The sequence below is a fragment of the Arvicola amphibius genome, chromosome 14, assembly GCF_903992535.2.
Source record: "Arvicola amphibius chromosome 14, mArvAmp1.2, whole genome shotgun sequence".
In the NCBI taxonomy this organism is placed as follows: Eukaryota; Metazoa; Chordata; class Mammalia; order Rodentia; family Cricetidae; genus Arvicola; species Arvicola amphibius.
In genome coordinates, this window is record NC_052060.1 from 7,179,198 (window position 1) to 7,200,376 (window position 21,179).

The 21,179-nt window shown below is 51.7% G+C and overlaps 2 protein-coding genes across 3 annotated transcripts in view; both read right to left on the minus strand.

The window, feature by feature from the left end:
• Nucleotides 1–9,366: 9,366 nt before the first annotated feature.
• Plekho1 (pleckstrin homology domain containing O1) lies at nt 9,367–16,078 on the minus strand. The gene is made up of 6 exons (XM_038311334.1): nt 15,940–16,078; nt 15,692–15,838; nt 12,439–12,579; nt 11,556–11,660; nt 11,103–11,204; nt 9,367–10,183 (listed from the first exon to the last, which is right to left on the minus strand). The coding sequence occupies exons 1-6, from the start codon at nt 15,964–15,966 to the stop codon at nt 9,473–9,475; spliced, it is 1,233 nt and encodes a 410-aa protein (XP_038167262.1). The 5' UTR covers nt 15,967–16,078; the 3' UTR covers nt 9,367–9,472.
• Nucleotides 16,079–20,043: 3,965 nt separating this feature from the next.
• Vps45 (vacuolar protein sorting 45 homolog) overlaps nt 20,044–21,179 on the minus strand; it is a 63,973-nt gene continuing 62,837 nt past the window's right edge. Inside the window, exon 15 of one of the 2 annotated variants that reach the window (XM_038311846.2) lies at nt 20,044–20,294. In XM_038311846.2, the coding sequence (XP_038167774.1) occupies nt 20,207–20,294 (88 nt within the window). In that variant the 3' untranslated portion in view covers nt 20,044–20,206. The remainder of the gene's footprint in view (nt 20,295–21,179) is intronic. The other variant, XR_005283161.1, reaches the window with a different exon arrangement.

The following is a 21,179-nucleotide window of genomic DNA, read 5'->3' on the forward strand; positions in this document are numbered from 1 at the left end:
CCCGGTGGAGAGCATGCGAATTCTACTTTTCAACAGATAGCTGGCATTTTCTTGGCGTGTTAACCCGCAGGAAATTACAGGCTGTCACGTTGTAGTTCCTCCTCAGAGAATGCCACGCAGATTACAGTGGTGAGCCACACTGACGGCCCTGCCCAGTATCGCTCCGGTTTTCTCCCTACCGATACATTCGCTGCATCTTAACTCAGCATTGTGTGGGGAATAAAGAATTCACAATTTCCTTAAATAGCTCTTCTCCACCCTCAGGATTGGACCTAGGGCCCTGCGCATGCTAGGCGAATGCTCTTCCATCGAGCAATAGTTTCAGCTATGAAGAGTAAGTTAAAAAACACATTATTTTGCTGAGGTCTTAGTGTGGTCTTGAATTCACCATGTAGACCAGGCTGGCCCAGAGTCAGAGGCATCCACCTGCCCCTGGGTTCAGGACACTCTCGTTTGTTCTGAAAGGCATTGCGGTCTCAGCTCTTTTCTAGCTGCTGCTTGGTCTGTTTATCTCTGTCCTTCTGCAGAGCAGACTCTACAAGGGGAATGGGGCAAAGAGATCAAAGATTAAACAGGGCAGTGGGTGAAGGACTTTAGATTTAGAATTCTAAAACAGCAGTAAGATGCCCCTTCATAGTGAGGAATTAATTTTACCCATTGAGAAGTCTGGCCCTGACCCCTATCAACTGGGAGCTGGCCCAGGTGAGGCTGACCCTGACGTGAGAACTTGCCTAGCAGGTGCAAGATTCTGGAATTGATCTCCAGTGCTGAAAAGAGTATTTATTAATATTGTTATTATTGTTATTATTATTGTTGTTGATATTATTAATATTTGGTTTTTGTTGTTATTATTAATATTTGGTTTTTCAAGACAAGGTTTTTCTGTGTAGTCTCAGCTGTCCTGTAACTCACTCTGTAGACCAGGCTAACCTTGAACTTAGAGATCCACCTGCCTCTGCCTCCTGAGTGCTGGGATTAAAGGCGTGAACCCCCCCCACCTATTGTATATTTTATTTTTAATTGAGGCAAGAAATAACAGAATTTATCATCTTAACTGTACGTAGTTCTGCGGTGTTCCATATTCACAACTTGGTGCAGTAGAACCCCAGGCCCTGTTCACACTGCAATAGTGAAATTAAACCCACTAATAACCAATTTCATGTTTTCCTCTACACAAAGGCCCAGTGACTGCTGTTCTATTTCTGTCCTCTGGATCGGGTTCCTCTGACGCCTCATGGAAGTGGATCGATGAGTGTGTCTTTTGTGGTGGTGTATTTCACTCAGTGATGGTCCGCCTGCGTTGTAGTGCAACGGGGTTTCCTTCTCTCCAAAGACTGCTTACAGTTCCACCTTGTCATATTGCATTGTGTGCATGTGCACCCGTGCGGGTGGAGGGGGCCAGAGGGTAGCCTGTGTTATTCCTTCACGACGGGATCCCTCAGCTAGGCCGGCTGGCTGGCAAGCCCAGACTTCCCAGTGTCTGCCTTCTTGCGGCTGAGATTACAAGTGTAAGACACAAGCCCACTCTTTACGTGGGTTCTGGGGACTGAACCCAGGTCCTTCTGCTTCCACGGCAAGCACCTTACCAAATGAGCCACCTCCCAGCCCCGTCATACAGTGTTCTGCACGTCTACTCATCCTGATCCCTGGGGTTGCTTTTCTTCCTGGTCCCTGTGAATGACACACTGTGAACAAGGGTGCACAGATATCTCTTCCAGGTCCTGTGTTTCATTCCCCAGAAGCTGCTGGATCACGAGGTGATTCTTTCTCTTTAAAAAATTATTTGTGTGGGTGCCTTGTGCAATGAGGCAATGTTCTTGTATCCTGTAAAGATTTTATCATTTGTATTGGCTTAATAAACGCTGATTGGCTAGGAGCCAGGCAGGAAGTATAGGTGGGGTGACCAGACTAGGAGAATTCTGGGAAGAGGAAAGGCTCAGTCTGCAGTCACCAGCTAGATGCAAAGGAAGCAGGATGAGAATGCCTCACTGAGTAAGGTATCAAGCCATGTTGTTAAGCATAGGTAAGAATTATGCGTTATTTTAAGTTGTAAGAGCTGTTTAATAATAAGCTTGAGCTAATAGGCCAGACAGTTCATAGCTAATAAAAGCCTCAGTGTTTCTTTGACTGAATGGCTGCAGGACCAGGCAGGACAGAATCTTACATTTACTAAGCCTTTCCTCTGTGTATGTTTGTGTATCACGTGCATGCCTGGTGCTCTCCAAATCCAGAAGGTCCCCTGGAACTAGAGTTACAGTTGGTGTGAGCTGCCATGTGGGTGCTGGGAACTGAACCTTGGTCCTCTGGGAGAGCAACCAGTGCTCTTAACCTCTGAGCCATCTCTCCGCCTTGGTTAATGGAGCTGGAGTGTGAAGTCAATAGTTCCTATCAATGCCATTATGATCTCCCTCTCTGGCCTGCAGATGCCACCACGAGTTTAGTGACGATGGCAATCCTCTCCAGCACAATTCTTAAAGCTGTGCTGTGGAGTGAGTGGTGTGTCTTCTGTGACCCAGAAACCATGGCTAGAGTCTCATGGGTCTGGGCTAGTCACAGATTTCAGAAGTAGCTGAGGACGACTCTGAACTTCTGATCACCCCCCACCCCTTTTCGGCTGCTAGAATTACAGGCTGTACCACCATGCCGATTTTATGTGGTGCTGGATATGGAACGGAAGCCCTCGTGCACACTAGGCAAGCTCTCTACCAACTAAGGGGTCACAGGAAACTGGAAGTCAAAAATCTTAAGGTGCCCATTATGGTGGCACATACCTGTAATTCTGGCTACTCAGGGGGTGAAGAAGGAAGATCAGATCTGGGGAATCCACTTAGACATTGTCTTAAAATGGGGAAATTAGTTCCCTGTTAGGCATAGACTCAACAGTCACCCAAGACAACACATGTGGCTTTCCTCATACGGTTACAGGAAGGATCCCCCAGACCTGCCCCATTATGTCCCCTGGCTGACAGAGTGATAACTAAGGTTTAGTCAGCATGGCTCAGCAGGGAGGCAAGGGACTAGCTAACACACAGCATGTACCAACAGGGGTCAGGCCTAGCTAACACACAGCATGTACCAACAGGGGTCAGGCCTAGCTAACACACAGCGTGTACCTACAGGAGTCAGGACTAGCTAATGCACGGCATGTATCAACAGGAGTCAGGACTAGCTAACACACAGCATGTACCAACAGGGGTCAGGACTAGCTAACATACAGCGTGTATCAACAGGAGTCAGGACTAGCTAACACACAGTGTGTACCGACAGGGGTCAGGAAGGTCTCCATGGATGTAGACTTTCATGATACTGGCATAGAGACCAGGGAGGAGGGTGCTGCATTGGGATTCCGGGTTCACATATCAGCAAGGACGGCAGGAGATGGTTTATTATGATGGAAGCATTATGGAGCATCTAGAATCCTGGAAAAATGATGGCTCACTCTAGCAAAGCTGAAATGTTTGACCAACAGTGGAGGAAGGGGGTTTAAAGGCTTAGAGCAGCAAGGGCCGGGTGTAGCTTACAGAAGGAGAAGCTTGCCTAGGAAGGGTGAGGCCCTGGGCTCGATCCTCAGGACTACAAACCTAATGAAACAAAGCAAAATTCAGGGGCTCCAGCCAACCGAAGTATCACATGTCCCCATTTTCATGTGGGGTTCCAGGAGAAGCCTTGGCCAGCCTCCCTCGCTTTGAACTCCGCCTCCTCCCTCAGGGACAGGTCAGTGCTCCTGAGCTGATGGCTCTCATCTTTTCTCCATCACTTCAGGAGCCAGGGGCCCTCTGTAAGCGACTACGGAGGCCACTGGCCTCTGCACGTTCCCTCGCAGGTATCAAGGCAGGTCTGGACCAACCAGCTGACGCCATTGTCCTTGTGGGCACTGGTCCTGTCCGGGCCGTCCCCTCCAACAGGTCAATCTCAACTACCGTGAAGGAGTGTGTTTTTCCTCCCAAGACCTTGCCAGCTTTGCTTATAAGCCTGAACGTTCCCTTTCTTATTCTCCTTTGTGATCTCTTACCGCACGCAGCAAGCAAGCCTACTGGCATTTGCAGTATTCCACCCGGAAACCTTCTTCAAGTTTATTAGGGACATTTGCATCTGCCGAGTTACCACGGGCAACAGTCTTATCAATCGTTCTACCACGACATACCATGGGAACCTCTCTCCAGTCTCCAGTATCAGTTTCCTCCATGCCATCCTGACCTTGTGAACAGCGTGCTTGTAGCTCTTCTCACTTCCGCCTGCTGCTGCTCACAAAGCTAACACCTCCTGCTTCAGGTTTTAATGATGGCGACCTTCTACTTCCCCAAACCAGTTTCCTATTTTACTGCGCATTGCAGGGCAACAAAACACTTTCAAATCTCAGCACTTGAGATAACAGGGGTTGTTAGTTCCTCAGATCTTTTGGACCTTGCTGGGTTGTGGGTCTTTGGTTTGGCCCAGTGTTCTGCATTCAGCTGTCTCAGATCTGGATGCAGCTGTGGGGTTTCCGGGCCTCTTTTATCGCGTGGTCTCTCACTCAGAATGCTAGTGGCAGCTTTCCACGTACGTGCGGCTGAATTTTAAGAGAGTCAGAGTAGAAAGATCCCTTATGGCCCAAGGTCTGGAACTTCCCTGGTGGCATGCTCCACTGCCCACAGTGAGTCACAAGGTCAACCAAGATTGAACAGCAGCTGAGAAACAGCCCTGCCTCACAAGTGGGGAGAGCATCAAACCCACCTTGTAAAGGAGCCCGGAGGAGGTCAACAGAGAACCTTATGTAATGACCTTTTGATAAACGGAATGATCGTCCAGGTAGAGGTGCCAGAAAGACACTTGGTTAGGACGGAGAGTGAGTCCCCTGTTCCTGTATCAGGACCCTGAAGGCGGCATGGCACTGCAGACTGCTACCCCCTGGCCACTCAGCTGGGAGAAGCTGGCGAGTTGGCGAAGGGTGTAAACCCACCTCTGCATCAACACATGGATTCGGATTCTTCCAGTCCTTTCTGCCTGCTTCCCACCTCCACAAACACTCAACCTAGCACAGAACAGGAAGCCCTACCACTGCCGCGTCTGCACTGCCGCGTCTGCCACCTAAAGGAAGGGACTTTGGGAGGAAAGGACTTTTGAGACTATATTTAACCGTGTGTACTGGTGTCTCTGTGCATGTGTGTGCACGTGTGTGCAGGTGCCCATGGAGGCTGGAAGAGAGTGTCAGATCTCGGAGCTGTAGTTCTAGGCGGTTGTGAGCTGCCTGGATGTGGGTACTGGGAACTGAACTCAGGTCCTCTGCAAAAGTAGCATGTATGGGCTCTTCACGGAGCCCTCCCTCCAGCACCTGGGGGAGGGGCTGTTTGTTCTCCTAGTTTTCGTATCTTGCAGAATAAAAAGCAAGAATGAGACTGAGTATAGGGATTCTGAAAGGAGCGATTTTTGAGTTCTTCCGAACCAGCAGGGAGGGTGGGAACCGGAGGAGGAGGGACAAGGAGTTACCACTGAGGCCATGCTCCTGCCCAGTTTGCGGGGTACTCAGCTGAGTTACTACTCTCCTTCAGAAAGCTGCCACTGGGTCTGAAGCCGCGCCATCTGCTGTGCTGATAGGCTAGGGGAAGCTGGGAAGCAGTAATTCTTCCGTCCAGGTATGGCTTGATTGTGCCATCCTCCTGCCTCAGCCTTCTAATGCATCACCATGCCTGGCTAGGGATCTAAATTTTCCCACTGCTCCCCAACCTAACGCTCTTCTCACACTGGTTAACTTTCCGAGACCCCATTTTGAACTGGGTCCTACTGAGTTTTGCATTCTCCTCATCCTTGCTGCAACCAGAGGGTCATGGTGGGGCTGGGCTGCAGCGCGTGCCCGACTCTCGGACTCCATCCCAAGCGGAACTGGACTGCACTAATTGACCTGGAGGGTCTCAGCTGTGCTAAGTTGGGTGTTTGTTAGATCGCGATAGGCTAGTAATTAGTGCGGGGAATGAATCTAGGTCAGAGGCAACCAGTTGGAGTGATGGTCTCCTGGGGCGTGAATAAAGGTGGGGAGAGAGCAAACACAGCCCTGGGTGGTTTTTTTTTTTTTTTTTTTTTTTTTTTTTGGTATGGGTGGGGTGAACCAGGGACAGGGGACAGTGGGACTCGTGGTATATGCAGAGAGACACAGGGTCACGTGCAGAAAAGCACTCAAATTCTCTCTCTCTCTCTCTCTCTCTCTCTCTCTCTCTCTCTCTCTCTCTCTCTCTCTCTCTCTGTATGTGTGTGTGATCCCTCCCGCTTTTACTCGGGTTTCCTTCCAACCTCTCCATATATGGTGTGGCTCTAGAGCAGGCTGGGGATTGGCTGTTGTTGTTGGGAGACTGGGAGGTGGGAGAAAAGCAGAAAAAGAAACCCAGCGTGGGGAGGGAGGAGAGAGCATGGTACCAGGCTTCAAGGGTTGCAGAAGGGCTGCTCGCCTCTGAGGTTGAGATAGATTCTTTGGGATGTGTTTCTAGGGAGAAGGAGGCACAGTTACTGTTGGCAGAGTGTTTGGGGGCACTGGCTGGGGACTGGGACTTGACCCTAGGTTCACAGCTCTAGGCTTAGAAGCCGTTTGTGAGGGCTGGAGTGGGGAGGGGGGTCGAGAAACCTGGGCTCCGCTCCACCCCTTTCTTTTCACCCTAGACAACTTACAGCTATGCTGTGGAAATCATATGCAAATTAACTCATTAGCGTTCCAGACCAACCCCAGACATCCTTCCTAACGGTGGAAACCATAGACTGTACCCTTACCAGCATTCTCCCACCCTCCTGAAAAACTTATGGAGAGAAGCAGGAAAAGCTGAGGGGAATATCATTGCAGTATGACATAAACATCTGGTTCTCCAATTTACCTGTCTACTCATCACCCCGGTTCACCTCTGTGTCCTGGATTCCCCCTCTCCCGTCCCCGGCCTCCTAGAGGAGTTTCCCTCTCCAGTTCACTTGGGTAAGAAGACAGAGATAGGCTGTTGGGAAGGGGCTGAATACAAACATCCTGGAGATGTCTGTCAGCAGCTTCGCGGGAGAAGGCGACCCTATGCAACTAGAGCGCCTCTTCCCTTCTCCTCCACACATGGGGACTAGAGGAAGGAAGAGAGATAGATAATGCAGGAAGACGGGGTGGAGAGGGGCCAGGAGGGAGGTTAGGACAGCATCCTGACATGGTGGTTAGGTTCAAAACATTTCCACATGAGCAGAGCGCTTGCTGGCAGCCGCCCACAAGCGTAGAATTTAGGTTGCTTCTCTAGTGTGAAACATGGCTTTGTGTTAAGCTCTGGAACGGCTGCGGACAGGAATCGCACCCTTCCCTCTTTACAGCTGTCTCCAGCACAGAGCCGGAGGTACCTCGCATGCCCTCTTCTGAAGGGAGGGGTGGGTACGGCCTGCGGCCCATTGAAGGCTGTGAAGTAGAGTGGCCCTGATTGGCTCTGTGTCCTTCGCCTCATAAAAGCTGTGCTCTGGCTACCTGAATTTGCTGCTCACTCCTCATTGAGCCAAACTAGTGCAGCAGCCTCGGAAGCCACCGACAGACACTGGTGGGACAAGCAGAGGCCACTGGCTGTTCTTTCCCACTCAATGCCGTCTGCAGAGGAAACAGACACTCATCAGGCCTGCTTTGTCCAGGGCCGATTAACCAGAAGTCAGAACTTGAATCCAGACCCCTGTGGTTTCCTTTTAGCACTGTAGAGCCTGGATGTAGGAGCACTTGCTGGGGAGCTGGGAGCCGCTGACTGTGTGTGTGTGTGTGTGTGTGTGTGTGTGTGTGTTTTCCTCCCCTGGGTACCACAGATGATTGGCATGTTGGGACACACATGCCATTCTTGTTTTGTCTTTGTCTTCATTAGGTGGGGGCGGCAAGAAAGAGAAAGAGAAAATGAAAAGATGGGAAGGCATAGTGTGTGATTTTAACCCAACTTTCAGGATCTGTGGCGATGGGTGGCTCTGAAGACCGGGGCTAGAGTTGTGGGAAGGGAAGCTCTGAGGGCACAGGAAACCTGGTTCCCCCACTTTGTTCCCCAGAAGAGGCTGGGTGTCCAGTAATTCGGTACTTGGTGTACCTTCCTTGGCTCAAGTGGGGTCCTTGTTTCTAGGTAACTACAGGCTAGATACAGAGAACACTTCGATGACACTGAGAAGCAGGGGACCTGACTTCTGGCAGGCTGGGAGATGGCGCAGTGGTAAGAGCATTTGCCATGCAAGGACCTGAGTTCAAATCTCCAGGAATCACAACCGGAGGGATTCCCACAACTTGCTTACAAGGTGGTAATGACCCAGAAGAACAGAGGTCAGAGGGTTTCCCCAAAGACCTTATTCTTTCCTGTCTTGTTAAACAGAGCAGACCCCTTAGCCTGTCCTTCCTCTTTCTTCTCTCACTGCTTGTGAAGCTCTGGGAAGGGCTGCAAGGGGTGAGACCTCAGGAGCAGCAAGGACAGAGGACACAGCACTGTGGTTTAACCCCTTGTGTGACAGATACGAGAGGCTCTATGTGCTTATCACAAATCATCCCGATCTTGCCTTCCCTGTGCTAGGCCTTACCATTACAATTAACAAACTTCATCTCAGAGAACAAGCCGTGGGGGACCTGCCACAGACCAGCCTGAGGAAGTCAGGCAGGAGGCGGTGTGGGGAGAGTTGTTCTGAGCTGTGCTGCGTGGAGGGTGGAGGACAGAGGAGGGTGGGTGGAAGGAAGAACCCTTGCTTGGCAGAAAGAGGAAGCTGGGGCAGGTCTGGCTTCCCCTCCTTCCCACACAGCTGCCATCACTCTTAGGCCCAGCTCTTCCACAGGGTCAGCTGCTCCCACTCCTGTGCTGCTCCACCCCAGGCAGAGGACCAAGCCGCTTCCATCCATTCAAGTTTGAATCTTGACTCCTTGGTGGAAGGTAAAGGAAGACCCTTGGATAAGAAACTGAGGCGGCTTAGTCTCGTTTCCGTAGTGCTGGCGAGGGCACAAGGGCCTCACACACGCTAATATACCACTGACTTACAGCCTCAGCCTCAGCCCCCCCCGCCCCCCCCCCACGGTGAGAGGCCAGGGTTAATTCCACAGATCGTCCTTAGGGCTGGGTAAATTTCACTTCTCTTATGGCATGGACAGGTGGCACTGGCTCCTGCGTCCCTAGAACTCAAGTTGCACAGCTGAAATTTCACCCTCAGAGTAAGAACCTGGAATGGGACATCTGAGGAAAGGCTGCCCCGCCCACTCTAACCCCGCCGCTGCCTCTGTGTGTCTGTTCCAGGCCGGGCCTCGGAGCAGGTGGTGAGTGTGCACAGTGAGAGCTCCTGACTTGGGCCTCAGGGCTCACCTTCTCCCATCTGACCTGGGAGTTGTCTAGGGGAGTCAGCAGGGAAAGGCCATAGTGGGTCAGGCATCAGCAAGAGCAGTGAGTTTGATTTTTTTTTTGATTGAGGTAAATAAAAAAAGCTCTATCCTGCAACATTTGGAGATATAGAGTCTGTGCCCCCCAAATTCCAGACCTGACCCCCTTCTTCACATCAGGCTCTTCCGGTATTGACTGTGCTGGGAGGCCTGTCTGAGGTGGGAGTCGGGGGTCTGCAGGTCCATCTGTCTGTACAGGTCTCTCAGCTCCCTGACTTCCTGCAGCACCCTCTTTGCCTGGCTCCAGTTGGACGAAGCCTCTCCCAGCAGCCTCTCTGTCTCCAGCAGCAGCTGCTCTGACTCCGAATCGGGTGGAGACTGTGGGGGGTCCTTGGCCTTTCGCTTGCCATCTCCCAGTCCCTGAACCTCTGCCAGCAGCTCCTGAGTCTTCTCCAGTTTCCTGGCTACCAGGTCCTGGATCCGGGACAGCTGCCCCGGCTCGGAGGGAACGGGAACGGGGGCTGGGGATTCCTCAGCTCCAAGGTGGAAGGGGCGGGCTGGGGCAGTGTCCCTCTGGGATAGGATCTCCTCCAGGGAGGCACAGCGGCCTTTCTCTGTAGAGGGCAACTTCTTCGGGGCTTGTGGGGTATAGGTGGCTCCCTTGTCTGGCTTTTCCCAAGGCCGAGAAAGGCTGCTGGCCCGGTGTGAAGAGGGCTGGATTCGGTCAGAGTCGGCTCTCCGTCGACTGCCGGCTAGCTGGGCCACAGACTTGTCCAGATCCACCCGAAAGTTCTCAGCACAAGAGGCTGGCTCCTCAGGGGAAGGGTCTTCTTCTTGGATCAGGTCTAACGTCAGCATCCCGTCTGAGGTAGAGGTGGAAGCCTGGGAAGGAGAGTGTGAAAGAAGGGGGACCCGCATCAGCCCCCCCGATGATGAGTGCCATCTGGGGCCCCTTCCCTCCACTCTGGGCTGAGTCCCTCGACTGTGCTATTTCGAGTCCTTCGAGGACGATTTGAAGTTCTTTCTTTTGTTTTTCTGTACCTTACCTTCTCCTGCATACTGTCTGGGTTCTCTGCTCTGCCACAAGCTTCTTGGGAAGTGTCTGCTTCCATACTGGGGACTCTTAAACATCCCGATTCACAGTAAGGTACACAGACAGAAGGTACCATGTTCTCTTGGCCACACACCTTAGCCTGCTCTGATATCTGAACTCTGAATCCTTGCCTGGTCACAGACTTTCTAATTTCTAAATACTGCAATTTAGCAGCAGTAAAGGGAAGTCAGCACTTCCTATGCTGTTGCACGTGTGGTCACGACAGAGCCTTTACAGCTAGGCAGCTCTGGAGACCACGGGTCTGATAATCCAAGGCCTGTGTTCTTCCTCCTGCAGGGCCAGCCCCTCCCTAGGCTCTGAGCACGGCTGCCTGAGAGAACCCACTCCTTCATTCAGGGAGGCTTTGCTGTGGGGACACAGCACTGGTCCTCACCACCAGGGTGGCCGGCTAACACACAGCGGCATGTAGCACGCTGCACTCAGCTCTTCTGTTTGTCCCCTTCTGAGGGGCATTTCTCATTTCCTCAGACGTTACTGAGAACACAGATGTTGACTCAGGGTAGGTGCTGAGTAAGTCATTTTGATTTGGGAAATCAGGCAGGGCGGTAGGGTGGACAGGCCTCCTGAGCCTTTGATCCTCAGATGAGGAGGACTCCCACAAATGTCCCTGCTTGTTCACAGCTGAGATGGACGGACACAGAACTGGCCCCTGAGTGGCAATGTTTACTTTCTTGCAGCTTTACATACCACAGCCATGAGGTGTCCCCGAGTTGGAGGGCGGCGGGAGTGTTGGATTTTTGCTCTGTCTCGAGTAGGGTGGGCAAGGTAGCTGTCCTCCTCAACGGTGACCTGAAGAGACGCTCCGTGAGTCACAGGCTTTCTTTAGGACTCTGTCCCAACTAGATGCCCCTAACGTGCCTGGCCGGGGAAATATGCCCACCCCATCAACTATTTCTGAGCAGGGCCCCAGGCAGAAGGATTTATGGACGCAGCTGACCCAAGGCCGGCTCAAGCATCAGGAAGCTGGAGAGGGGGTGAACAGAGAAAAGACTTCAGAGAGAACATGGGGGACAATAGGGCCTTTAAAGAGGCAAAGAAAGTGGAGTTGGGGTGAACTAAAGGAGCCCCACAAACACCCCTCCTCTATGAGTCACGGCCTGTGTTCTGCCACAGCGCCCCTTTCCCACAACAGCCCCTGACCTCATCCAAGATGCGGTTCTTGGCTCTGGTGATAGCGGAGCTCAGGGCATTGATCCATGACTCCTTCTCTTCAGGACTCACAGCCAGGAAGATCAGGTTGGGTGCCTGCGAGGGGACGTTCTTGCTTTAGCTAGTTACACATAAATTATAATCCCCCCAAGAAAAAGATATTATAATCACTCAACTCCTGGAAAGAGGTTCCGTGTCTGGAATCAATGAATGATCGAAAGAAACCCAGAGTCTGTCCCTGCAAAACTCACAGGTTGTTTTAGAAACAATCAAGGAAGAGCTAAGAGTGTCACCAGATTTGAATGGGGAGATGCGACAAGGCTGAGGTCTCTACGCGTCAGACGACACAGAATGTGACAAGCACGGCTTCCCTGGGTTCCCTTGGACTTCAGCCACCCATCAGGGCAAAGGGAACAATAAATAACTCTTCCTCCAAGACAATACATGTGTATGCACAGTAGGCGCATGCGTGCGTGCGTGCGTGCGTGCGCGCGCGCGCGCGTGTGTGTGTGTGTGTGTGTGTGTGTAGAGGGGAAAAGGGAGGAGCAGGGAGAGAACTATTTTATGGATGAACAAGTTCACAGAGCTGGCCTGCCTGGAAGGAAGGGAGTGGGCAGAATATTCTCCAGTTAAATAATAAAAGCCAACCTGGGAGGCAGAGGCAAGCAGATCTCTATGAGTTCGAGGCCAGCCTGGTCTACAAGTGCTAGTTCCAGGACAGGCTCCAAAGCTACAGAGAAGTCTCAAAAAACCAAATAAATAAAATGCAAAATAAATAAATAAATAGATAAATAAATAAATAAATTTAAAAAGCCAGAGGGAGAACAATTCTGGGCCTCGAGGCCCTGGCCAGCCCGCCAGGCCGCAGACCCACCATGGTGCCTGGCTGCTTGCATCGGGCCAGGGTGAACTTGCTGTGGTTTTTCTTGCTTCTGCTCTTGGATTTCCGGAGTTCTTCGCACTTCTCATAGTCGGTCAGGTCAAACACCTCTTGGATATTTTTCTCATCCTTTACCTAGGGGAGGTTTGGGGTGTGACAGGATAAAATTACTCTGCTTCTCCTGAGGGAAGGGGAGATGACAGTGAGCTGGCTCACCCCAAGTGTAGATGTGGGATAGGACTAAGCACAGAGCCCTTGTGTGGGCTCCTGTTTAACCCCTTGCCTTCCAAGCCACCATCCCAGGGTCTCCCTCTACCTATGACCGTCCCTCTGTTTCTGAAGGACACACACAGCCTTACAAGCCTTTAAGGGACATGGTGAGCAGGCTGACCCGATCATCCCGAGTGGTAATTAACTGTCCAGGGGAAGGTGAAAAGGGCAGCCAGCATCTGCCTCTGGCCTCAGGGAATATTATGGTTCCCAAGAGCGTCCCTTCCCACCTGCTCTTTCTTCTAAAGTAGGACATTATAGGAGATTTTTCCTGACCAGCGGGCCAGCCACCCTCTTCTGCTTAGCTGGGAATATGCCAGGAACGAGTGGGTCATGTTTCCCGGGGAAAAAGTAGAAATTGAGCAAATGTGTCTAAGCGGCCCCAGGGTTCCCTTGTCAGTCCTCTGCCAGCCTGTAGTTGGTCGCCCATCATCTGCGCTGTGGGGCAGCGAAGGGCACATTCATCTGGCTCCACTGGTCTGGCAAGGCTCGGCTCTCCAGGATTCTCCCTGTTTTAGGGCTCCCGGGCTTTTGGCTGGGAAGTGACCAAGAGGCCTTAAACATTATGGTGGGCATGGAACAAGGTGCCACAGGAACATTCGAGAACAATTCACAGGAACCCACGCTGGGCTGTGGGACCTCCTCTCTGGCTCCTTCCCAAGAGAGACTATCAGTGGAGTCCAGAAGGCCTGGAGAGGAAAGACCTGGGTGTGTACGGCAAGGAAAAGGACTCACTTCTGTCTTCCTGAGGGGAGGGAGGGAGCGCTCCTGGCTTGGATGTGGCCATGGCCGATAAGGCACTGTGGGAGCAGGAGGTGTTGACAGAGGTTAGGAGGGGTATGGGAAGGAGACGGGGTGAGGCAGGCGGTAGAGTAAGTAAAATGGCAGTGCCCAGGAAAGACAGACCCCCTGGTAGGGTTCCTGTGAATTGTTCTGGGCCGTATTCAGTGTCTTCCTCACGGCAAACTCCTACCGTCTCGCCTACATCTTCCAAATGAACCCTTCCTTCTCGGGGCCCACATGGACTAAGTATCCTAAGTATCCTCTCAACCTAACTTCCCCTACCATGAAGTCACCCCAAGGTGTGGCTCTGTTCCTACATCTGGACGTTGATCAGAAGACACCTCAGCTGCCTTAAAGGGTGCCCCTGGAGAGTAGGGAATGATCCACAACCCAAGGGCTTCTCTAGTGGAGGAAGTTGGGGAGACCTTGCTTTCCCAAGAAACACCAACAGAAACCGTGGATGGTTATGGGCATGTAAACTGTAAATATATTTTACTTTGGGTTTTTACATCTTCAAGCTATTGGTTTGTTTACAATCTACTGTTTTGTTTAGAGGCAGAATAAACAGTGTCTTCTGGCAGCTTCACCCTTAGCCCAGGCCCACTGGACCATGGACTTGGTTCTGAAGAAGGGTCAAGAGTAGATGCAGTTCCCCCCTCTTTTCCAATGCCCTTCCCAGCAGGGGGCATCTGGCCCCAGGACTGGTCAGATGCTCCTGACTCAGAGGACAGCAGACACTCTGAGGTCACCCTATGGTCTCTCTGCCCCGTATTCCCCCTTATTAACCAACTAACCATGCACTTCTGTCCCCAGGTTCTGTCTTTTGGACAAACAGAAGCCAAAAACAGAGCCTTGTTTAGTTTCTTTAGCCTTTCGCTGCCCTCTGGCTTCCCCACATGTAGGAAGTCTTTCCTGATTGCCAGCTGTGTTTCCTGGCATTGTGAAGGAGACAGATACACTGTGACACTTGCTGCAGCTTGTTTAAATAAATAAAACCACAGTGGAAAGCAAGACAATCGAGATGGATTCGGGACTAGGTAGCAGCGACCCTTCAAAGCAAACTCTCCTCCAAGCCTTCCCGCAGCTTGCTCCTAAGACTCTCCAACCGTTCTGTTCAGACCCCTTCAAGAGGGGCCCGCGGGTTCAGAGCTCTTTAGTTCTCTCTCCTTGTCTCAGCAGACAGTTTTTGGATGAGTACTTCTCTTGGGCTGCAAGTGTGTCTGCTTCAACACCATAAAAGGATTTATTTACCCGAATAGAACGGCAGAATGCATGTCGAGCGCGGAAAGCAGAAGAGGTTAGAGGACTTGCCAGTCCGTTCTGGGCGAGGGAGCACAGTCAAGGCAGGAAGAGGGCAGTCTAAAGGGGACACAGTCTATAATGCTCTGAAGGAAGTCAGGGGAAGCAAGTTCAGCCTCTCGGCACTCCTGGTATTGAGTCAAGAGTTAGGGCTTTACAAAAGGGAAGGGGGTCTGGATTCCACGACCTGCCTTTAGAGTCTGACCCAGTATGGGCTGTGGTTTCATGCTCAACTACAGAATCAAAGCCGCGCGCGCGCACTTACACACAGGCGCTCACAGTCCTAACTCCATTCCCCCCCCCCCACTCCACAGATAAAGGTGGGCAGGGTATAAGATGAGTTCCTTGTTTTCTTTTCTTTCTTTCTTTCTTTTTCTCTTTAAGGGGAGGGGAAGGTGAGGAAGAGGCCTGGATCAGGACACTGACTCCTACAAAAATCCGGCATTCACAGCTACTGGACGTCAGGTCCCAGAGACTGACTCCAGTTTGCGGTTTTCTATGATTGCGGGTGACTTGCCACTCAGGAGACCTACATATGCCCTCTGCTACAGACAGGAACGGAAAGGGTGGTGGGCTGGGTGGGAAAGGCAGGAAGGGGCGAGGGACAAGATGACCAGTGTCTTTCAACAGAAAATTAAAAAAAAAAAAATCCCGTATTTCATGGGGCCAGATTAGGGTAAGAGGCAGCGGACGTTCAGAACTTCTGGGAAAGGTGTCCGCAAAGGCACATTAAAGAAGTAAAGTCCTAACTCCCACTCAGGTAAAGTCACTCGGGGGTGACTTTTCTCTGCAGATACAGGACTTTTGCGACCCCTGAACTTGCAGAGAGGGAGGCGGGGCAAGCCGGAGAACTAGCCGCCGCGGGGACCGGGTCGGGATGGGCAAGGGCGCCTACCTCCTTCTCGGAGACGTAGAGCTGGTCGCCTTTGAGCACCACATAGCGGTTTTTCCAAATCTCCCTGAAAATGCCTTTCCCGCAGAATTTCCGGACCCAGCCGACCTTCTCGGGCGCCGCGGAATGATGGTTTCCATCCGGAGGCCCCTGCCGGGGCGAGACGGGGAAGCGGCGGCTCAGCCGGGTCCCCGCGGCCTCCCCCGCCCCCGCCCGGCCCCGGCCCCATTGTCCGCGCGCCGCGCACTCACCCGCTTGCCGGAGCCGCTCTTCTTCATGGCGGGATCGGGCGGCCGCGCCCGCTGCTCGCTCGCCCGCGGCTCGCGCTACCCGCTGGCCGGGCCCCCGCTGCCCCCGCCGCCCATGCCCGCCCCCGCCGCACGGGCCCCGGCGGCCGCCGCTGACGTCGCGGGCTCCGAATGAAGGGCGGACCGTGGCGCCGCCGCCGCCGCCGCCGTGCGCTCCCCGCCCCCCGCCTTTGTTTCCGACCCGGCACCCGGCGGAGGCGCGAGCGGATAACCGGGAGGCGCGGCGATGGGGGCGGGCCCGAGGCGTGGCGAGCGGGACGGAGCGGAGGCGCCGCGGGAGACCGGCCGCCCCGGACCCACCGGCTCGGGCTGGCGGGGCTCCGGGAGGCTCCAGGCTCGACCGACTCCCGGGCGGCCGTGGGCGCCCCGCGAGGCCTGCGGGAAACACGCGTGCAGCGGCGGGGAGGCCCGCGAGCTCTTCTGAGCCCCGAGTTTGTGGCGGGGCCGGGCGGGAGCCCAAGTTTGAGGACGGCTTTCCTCACCACTCCGCGGTCTCCGATCCCCTACCGGGTAAATGGAGGAGGGTGAGCTGAAAGCCTCGGGAGGACCCAAGTGTTGTCTTCCAGGGCCAATTACTACCAGACAATACGCTAATAAACCTGTTACCTGGTGTTTGGTAACACAACCACCACGAAATGCGTAAAGATCTCTGGCACAGAGCAGGGGAAATAATCCTTTTCCAGAAACGTTCAAGATGAAGTGTTGGAAGTTTGTGGTTGGAGGCGTGGAGGGTTTTTTTTTTTTTTTTTTTTTTTTTTGAATAAAGAAAGGATCCCAGACCCTCCCTCCTTCCCAATCCTGTAAGAGTCTCATTATCCACACTGATTTCTTTCAGGTGGACACAGAACTTTCTCCTTTCAAAACACTCTTATTTTGACACTTAAAAATGTTGAGTACTATTTTGTAAGGCATATAGAGTGAGAATATTATCCCTTGGAAAATGATCAGTCGGGCACGGAGGACCAAATGACACGCTACTGTTACATGAATTAGAATGTAGGTTTTCTGACCCCGCTTTGCCTTTCAGGCTTAGTACACACGGCGCACTTCCCAAACTCCTCTTTCCCATCTCCCCATCTCAGTTTGGTACTGTCCTCTTTAAAAGGTGATGAAGAAAGTGAGAAAATGCAGGCTATATGAGGAAGCAAAATGTACCAGTGGCGGACACCGCCGAGGAAATTAGCCCATGGGTGCTTGGGGGAACTTGAAGAATGGTTTGGATTGAGGTTTTTAAAATTTTTTTTTTTTTTGGACAAGGTTTTACACAGCCTAGGCTGCTCTCAGACTTATTACAGAGCCCGAGGCTGGTCGCGATCTGTTAATCCTCACATCCCCACCTGATTTACATAGTTTTAAATAGGGGCTGGGGGTGTGGCTCAGTGCTAGAGCTGTTTGCCTGGCATTCAGGAGGGGCTCTTGGCTCAATTGCCTGCCCTGTAAGGAGGAAACTGAACGATAGATTCTGGCTCACGAGGCAGGAGAAATCATCTTCCTCCTCCCAGTAGCTTTCACCTGGTCTACAGATCTAGAGCATCCCTGGTGTGCAAGACCCTGGGCTCTCTGCACGGCATCAGACAGGAGCGAGGGCTCAGCGAAACATCAGGCAGAGGGGCCCGTAAAAAATAACCAAAGCAATTTTCAGATTCTAGAGCAGATGCATGTGGGCTGCAGAGCCTTCGCTGTCTGTCTGTGTCTTGAGATGTTACATAAATCTCTGGCTGGTCCCCATCCCTCCCAGCTCCCTTCTCCCCAGTGACCTGAACTATTAGGAAGCCCTGTCCGGTCCTGGCCTTCTTCCCCACCTTTGCTTTCCTGGCACAGGACGTTCCCATATGCCAGCTTCTCCCCTGGATTGCTCTGAAGCGGACTTAGCTCACCAGGTGAACCACATGGCACCTGAATTTGGATCTAAGTGAGACTGTTTGCAGAGAATAGTGCTTAAGTGAGAAATTAGAATAAGCACTTCTAGGTTCCTTTACACATTGTTATAGCAGTGACTTCACACACACACACCCACACACACCCACACCACACACACACACACACACACCACACACACATCGCACACCACACCACACACACCACACACACATACCACACACACACACCACACACACACACCACACACACACACACCACACACACATCACACACACACACCACACACACATCACACACACACACACACACACCACACACACATCACACACACACACACACACACCACACACACATCACACACACACACACACACACCACACACACATCACACACCACACCACACACACACCACACACACCCACACCACACACACACACACCACACACACCCACACACACCCACACCACACACACACCACACACACATCACACACCACACCACACACACACCACACACACATACCACACACACACACCCCACCCCCCCCCCACACCCCCCCCCACACACCAAGAACAAAAATAACTTGAGCCAATTTCTTTAGGGAGATAAGGTCTTGGGAGGACTCCTGAGTGTCTGCCTGGAAGACAGTGCCTCCATAGCTACCCCCTGCAGCCGAGTGGGGCAAAGACAGAAACTAGCAGAACCAACATTTTGTGAGCAGCTGCTTGCAGGACTACCGGGCAGAAATATCTGAGTTGTCACGTCAAAAACAAATATCCTTGACTTAGAATCCTACTGTTAAAATAGGATTGATGCTTTGACGAGGGCATTTTATTTATGGGAGAGAGAGTTGTTAAAGCATATGTCCTTCATTAAAATATTGTTAATAAGGAAAAAGGAGGAGTACTAATAGAATTAGCTCTGTAAATACCAAACTATATTATATCTCTGTATTTAATCTTTATCATCACACGAGGAAGGCACTAATTTTTTTCTTTATGAAAAAACTGAGCCTGCCACAAAAAGACCAATACTCCCAATATTGTTCATATAAATATCACATGAATGTTGCCAGAGAATACTTATCAACATATACGTTAATGGGCTGGATGGCGGGTCAGCAGTCAAATTGCTGCTCTTTCAGAGGACCTGAGTTCAGTTCCCAGCACCCACACTGGGCAGGCTGTAACTCCAGCTCCAGGAGATTGGTTGACCTATTCTGGTCTAAAGGGGTACCCACGCCCACCCCCAATGCACAGGAACACACGAAAACACATGTACAATCTTACAACTTCAAAACATTCTGTAGAGAAGCAGGGGCTGTGCTGTGGTGTTTTTGCTTCGGTTATGTGAGGACCTTAGTTTCCTGCCATTGCTGATACATCACTTTTTACTACTTTCAGGAGAGAAAAAACGGAGACCAGAGCTTTCATCTGCTCTGGCGTCACTAGACATGCCTGGGTAGCAGCTGTGCCTTCGTTGTATGGTATAACACCATCTCAAGTCTCACCTTGTGAATTCCCGTGAATGAGCCTCAAAGAAATCAAACAAAATCACTCATATCTCTGCAGACTGAATTCTTATTGCAACCCTACACGGGTTCTCAATGTCACAGCAAATGGCTCTCCAAAGAAATGAGTGTGCCAGATTGAGGTGACCAGGAGACAAGGGGCTGTGTCCTGGAACCCTTCCTGGGGCAGTAAGGGCGTCAAGAAAGAACAGACACAAACACAAGTAGAGAAAAGCTGGGTGGGTTGTATGCACTCTGCCACAGCAGCCTGGAACCTCAGGGCACTTAGGTACCCCCCCCCCCACCCCAGAGGCTAGCTAGTCTCAGTTGGTGGTGTCTGTAGGGGGCAGTCTCAGGCTTTGGTCCTCCTGGAGGAGGAAGCTGTCCTTGCTAGTTTTTTAGAACACTCTTACTTGGGCGGAGGAAGGACTTGCCTCTCTGAATGTGTTCTGAGGGAAAGGCTTTGTCAGTCGCCCATAGTTCTAATCCCATGGTCCTTCACATGGCTGACTCGCGTCACAAGCAACTTCACTTGCTCAGGACATAAGGGACGGTACCGTGTATAGCACACGGCTTTCTGAATCCTTCGTATCTCTGACAATCCATTTCTCAAGAACAATCTCGACGAAGCCCATCAAAGTCTAAAGCAACTGCTGTCAAATACGCAAAGGACATATTTATTTGATACACAACACAAGGGGGTTGGGATGGGCTCATCGTCGCCAGTCCCGGAGTCTGTCGGCAGTTCAGGAATGGTGAGCCCTCCTGAGGCCCCCGGGAGGCAGGGAAGGGGTGAGGCCAGGGTTCCCCATTGCCGTCTCATCTTCTGCTTGCTGACCTCGAGGTGGCCTGTGTGCTCTCCCTGCTTCGGCTGTGCAGCCCAGAAGCCAGGACTTCCTCTAGGAAACTGACAAGGAGATTCCAGGTTATTTAGCAGAAAAGCAGAGACTTCACCAAAATAGAGCATTATTTTCCTGGCACTGAGTGGGTAAGAAAACATGGTTTGATGCCGTGTGCTGGGTGGAAGGACTTTGGATAAAGCATCCAGGCCAGGACTGACAACACCCATGCACACCACTGTGTCTTCTTTTTCCTTTTGTTTCTGGTTTCTCTGTATAACAGCGCTGGCTGTAGACCAGGCTGGCCTCAAACTCAAGGAGACCCGCCTGCCTCTGCCTTGAGCGCTGGGATTAAAGGCGTGCGCCACCACCTTGCCTGGCTAAAATTTTCCTTGTTTTTTTTTGGACAGGATTTTTTGACATGGCTCTAGCTGACCTGGAACTCAGTATGTAACCCAGGCTGGATTCATATAACCCTTTTCTCTCAGCCTCCTAGGTGGTGAGTGTAGTCACATGTGCCTCATGTGTGCCACAGTGTCTGTGTAGAAGGCAGAGGACAGCTGGTAGGGCTCAACTCAGGTTATCGAGTTTGCCAGCTGGGGCCCCACCCACTGCGACTTTAAAAAGAAATTACAAGATCTGAGATCTTTTAAACCTTAGGACAATGGTTCTCAACCTGCCCAATGTGTTGACCCTTTAATACAGTTCCTCGTGTAGTGCTGACCCCCAACCATAAAATTATGTTACTACTTCATAACTGTAATTTTGCTACTGTTATGAGTTGTAATGGAAATATCTGCTATGTAACCCCTATGGGGGTTGCGGCCCACAGGCTGAGAACCACTGCCTTAGCACCATAATATATACCTATATTAGCACCTACTATCTATATTTCCCTAAAATACAGACTTTATCAACTGGATACTCTTTCCTCTTTAAAATTTTCCTACAAA

Coding starts and splice junctions, on each gene's coding strand:
- Plekho1 (XM_038311334.1), bottom strand. CDS start 15,966: ATGAAGAAGAGCGGCTCCGGCAAGCGG. Junction 11,661..12,438: donor GCAAGCAGCCAGGCACCATG/GTGGGTCTGCGG, acceptor GTCCCCTCGCAG/GCACCCAACCTGATCTTCCT. Junction 11,205..11,555: donor AGAACCGCATCTTGGATGAG/GTCAGGGGCTGT, acceptor GCGTCTCTTCAG/GTCACCGTTGAGGAGGACAG.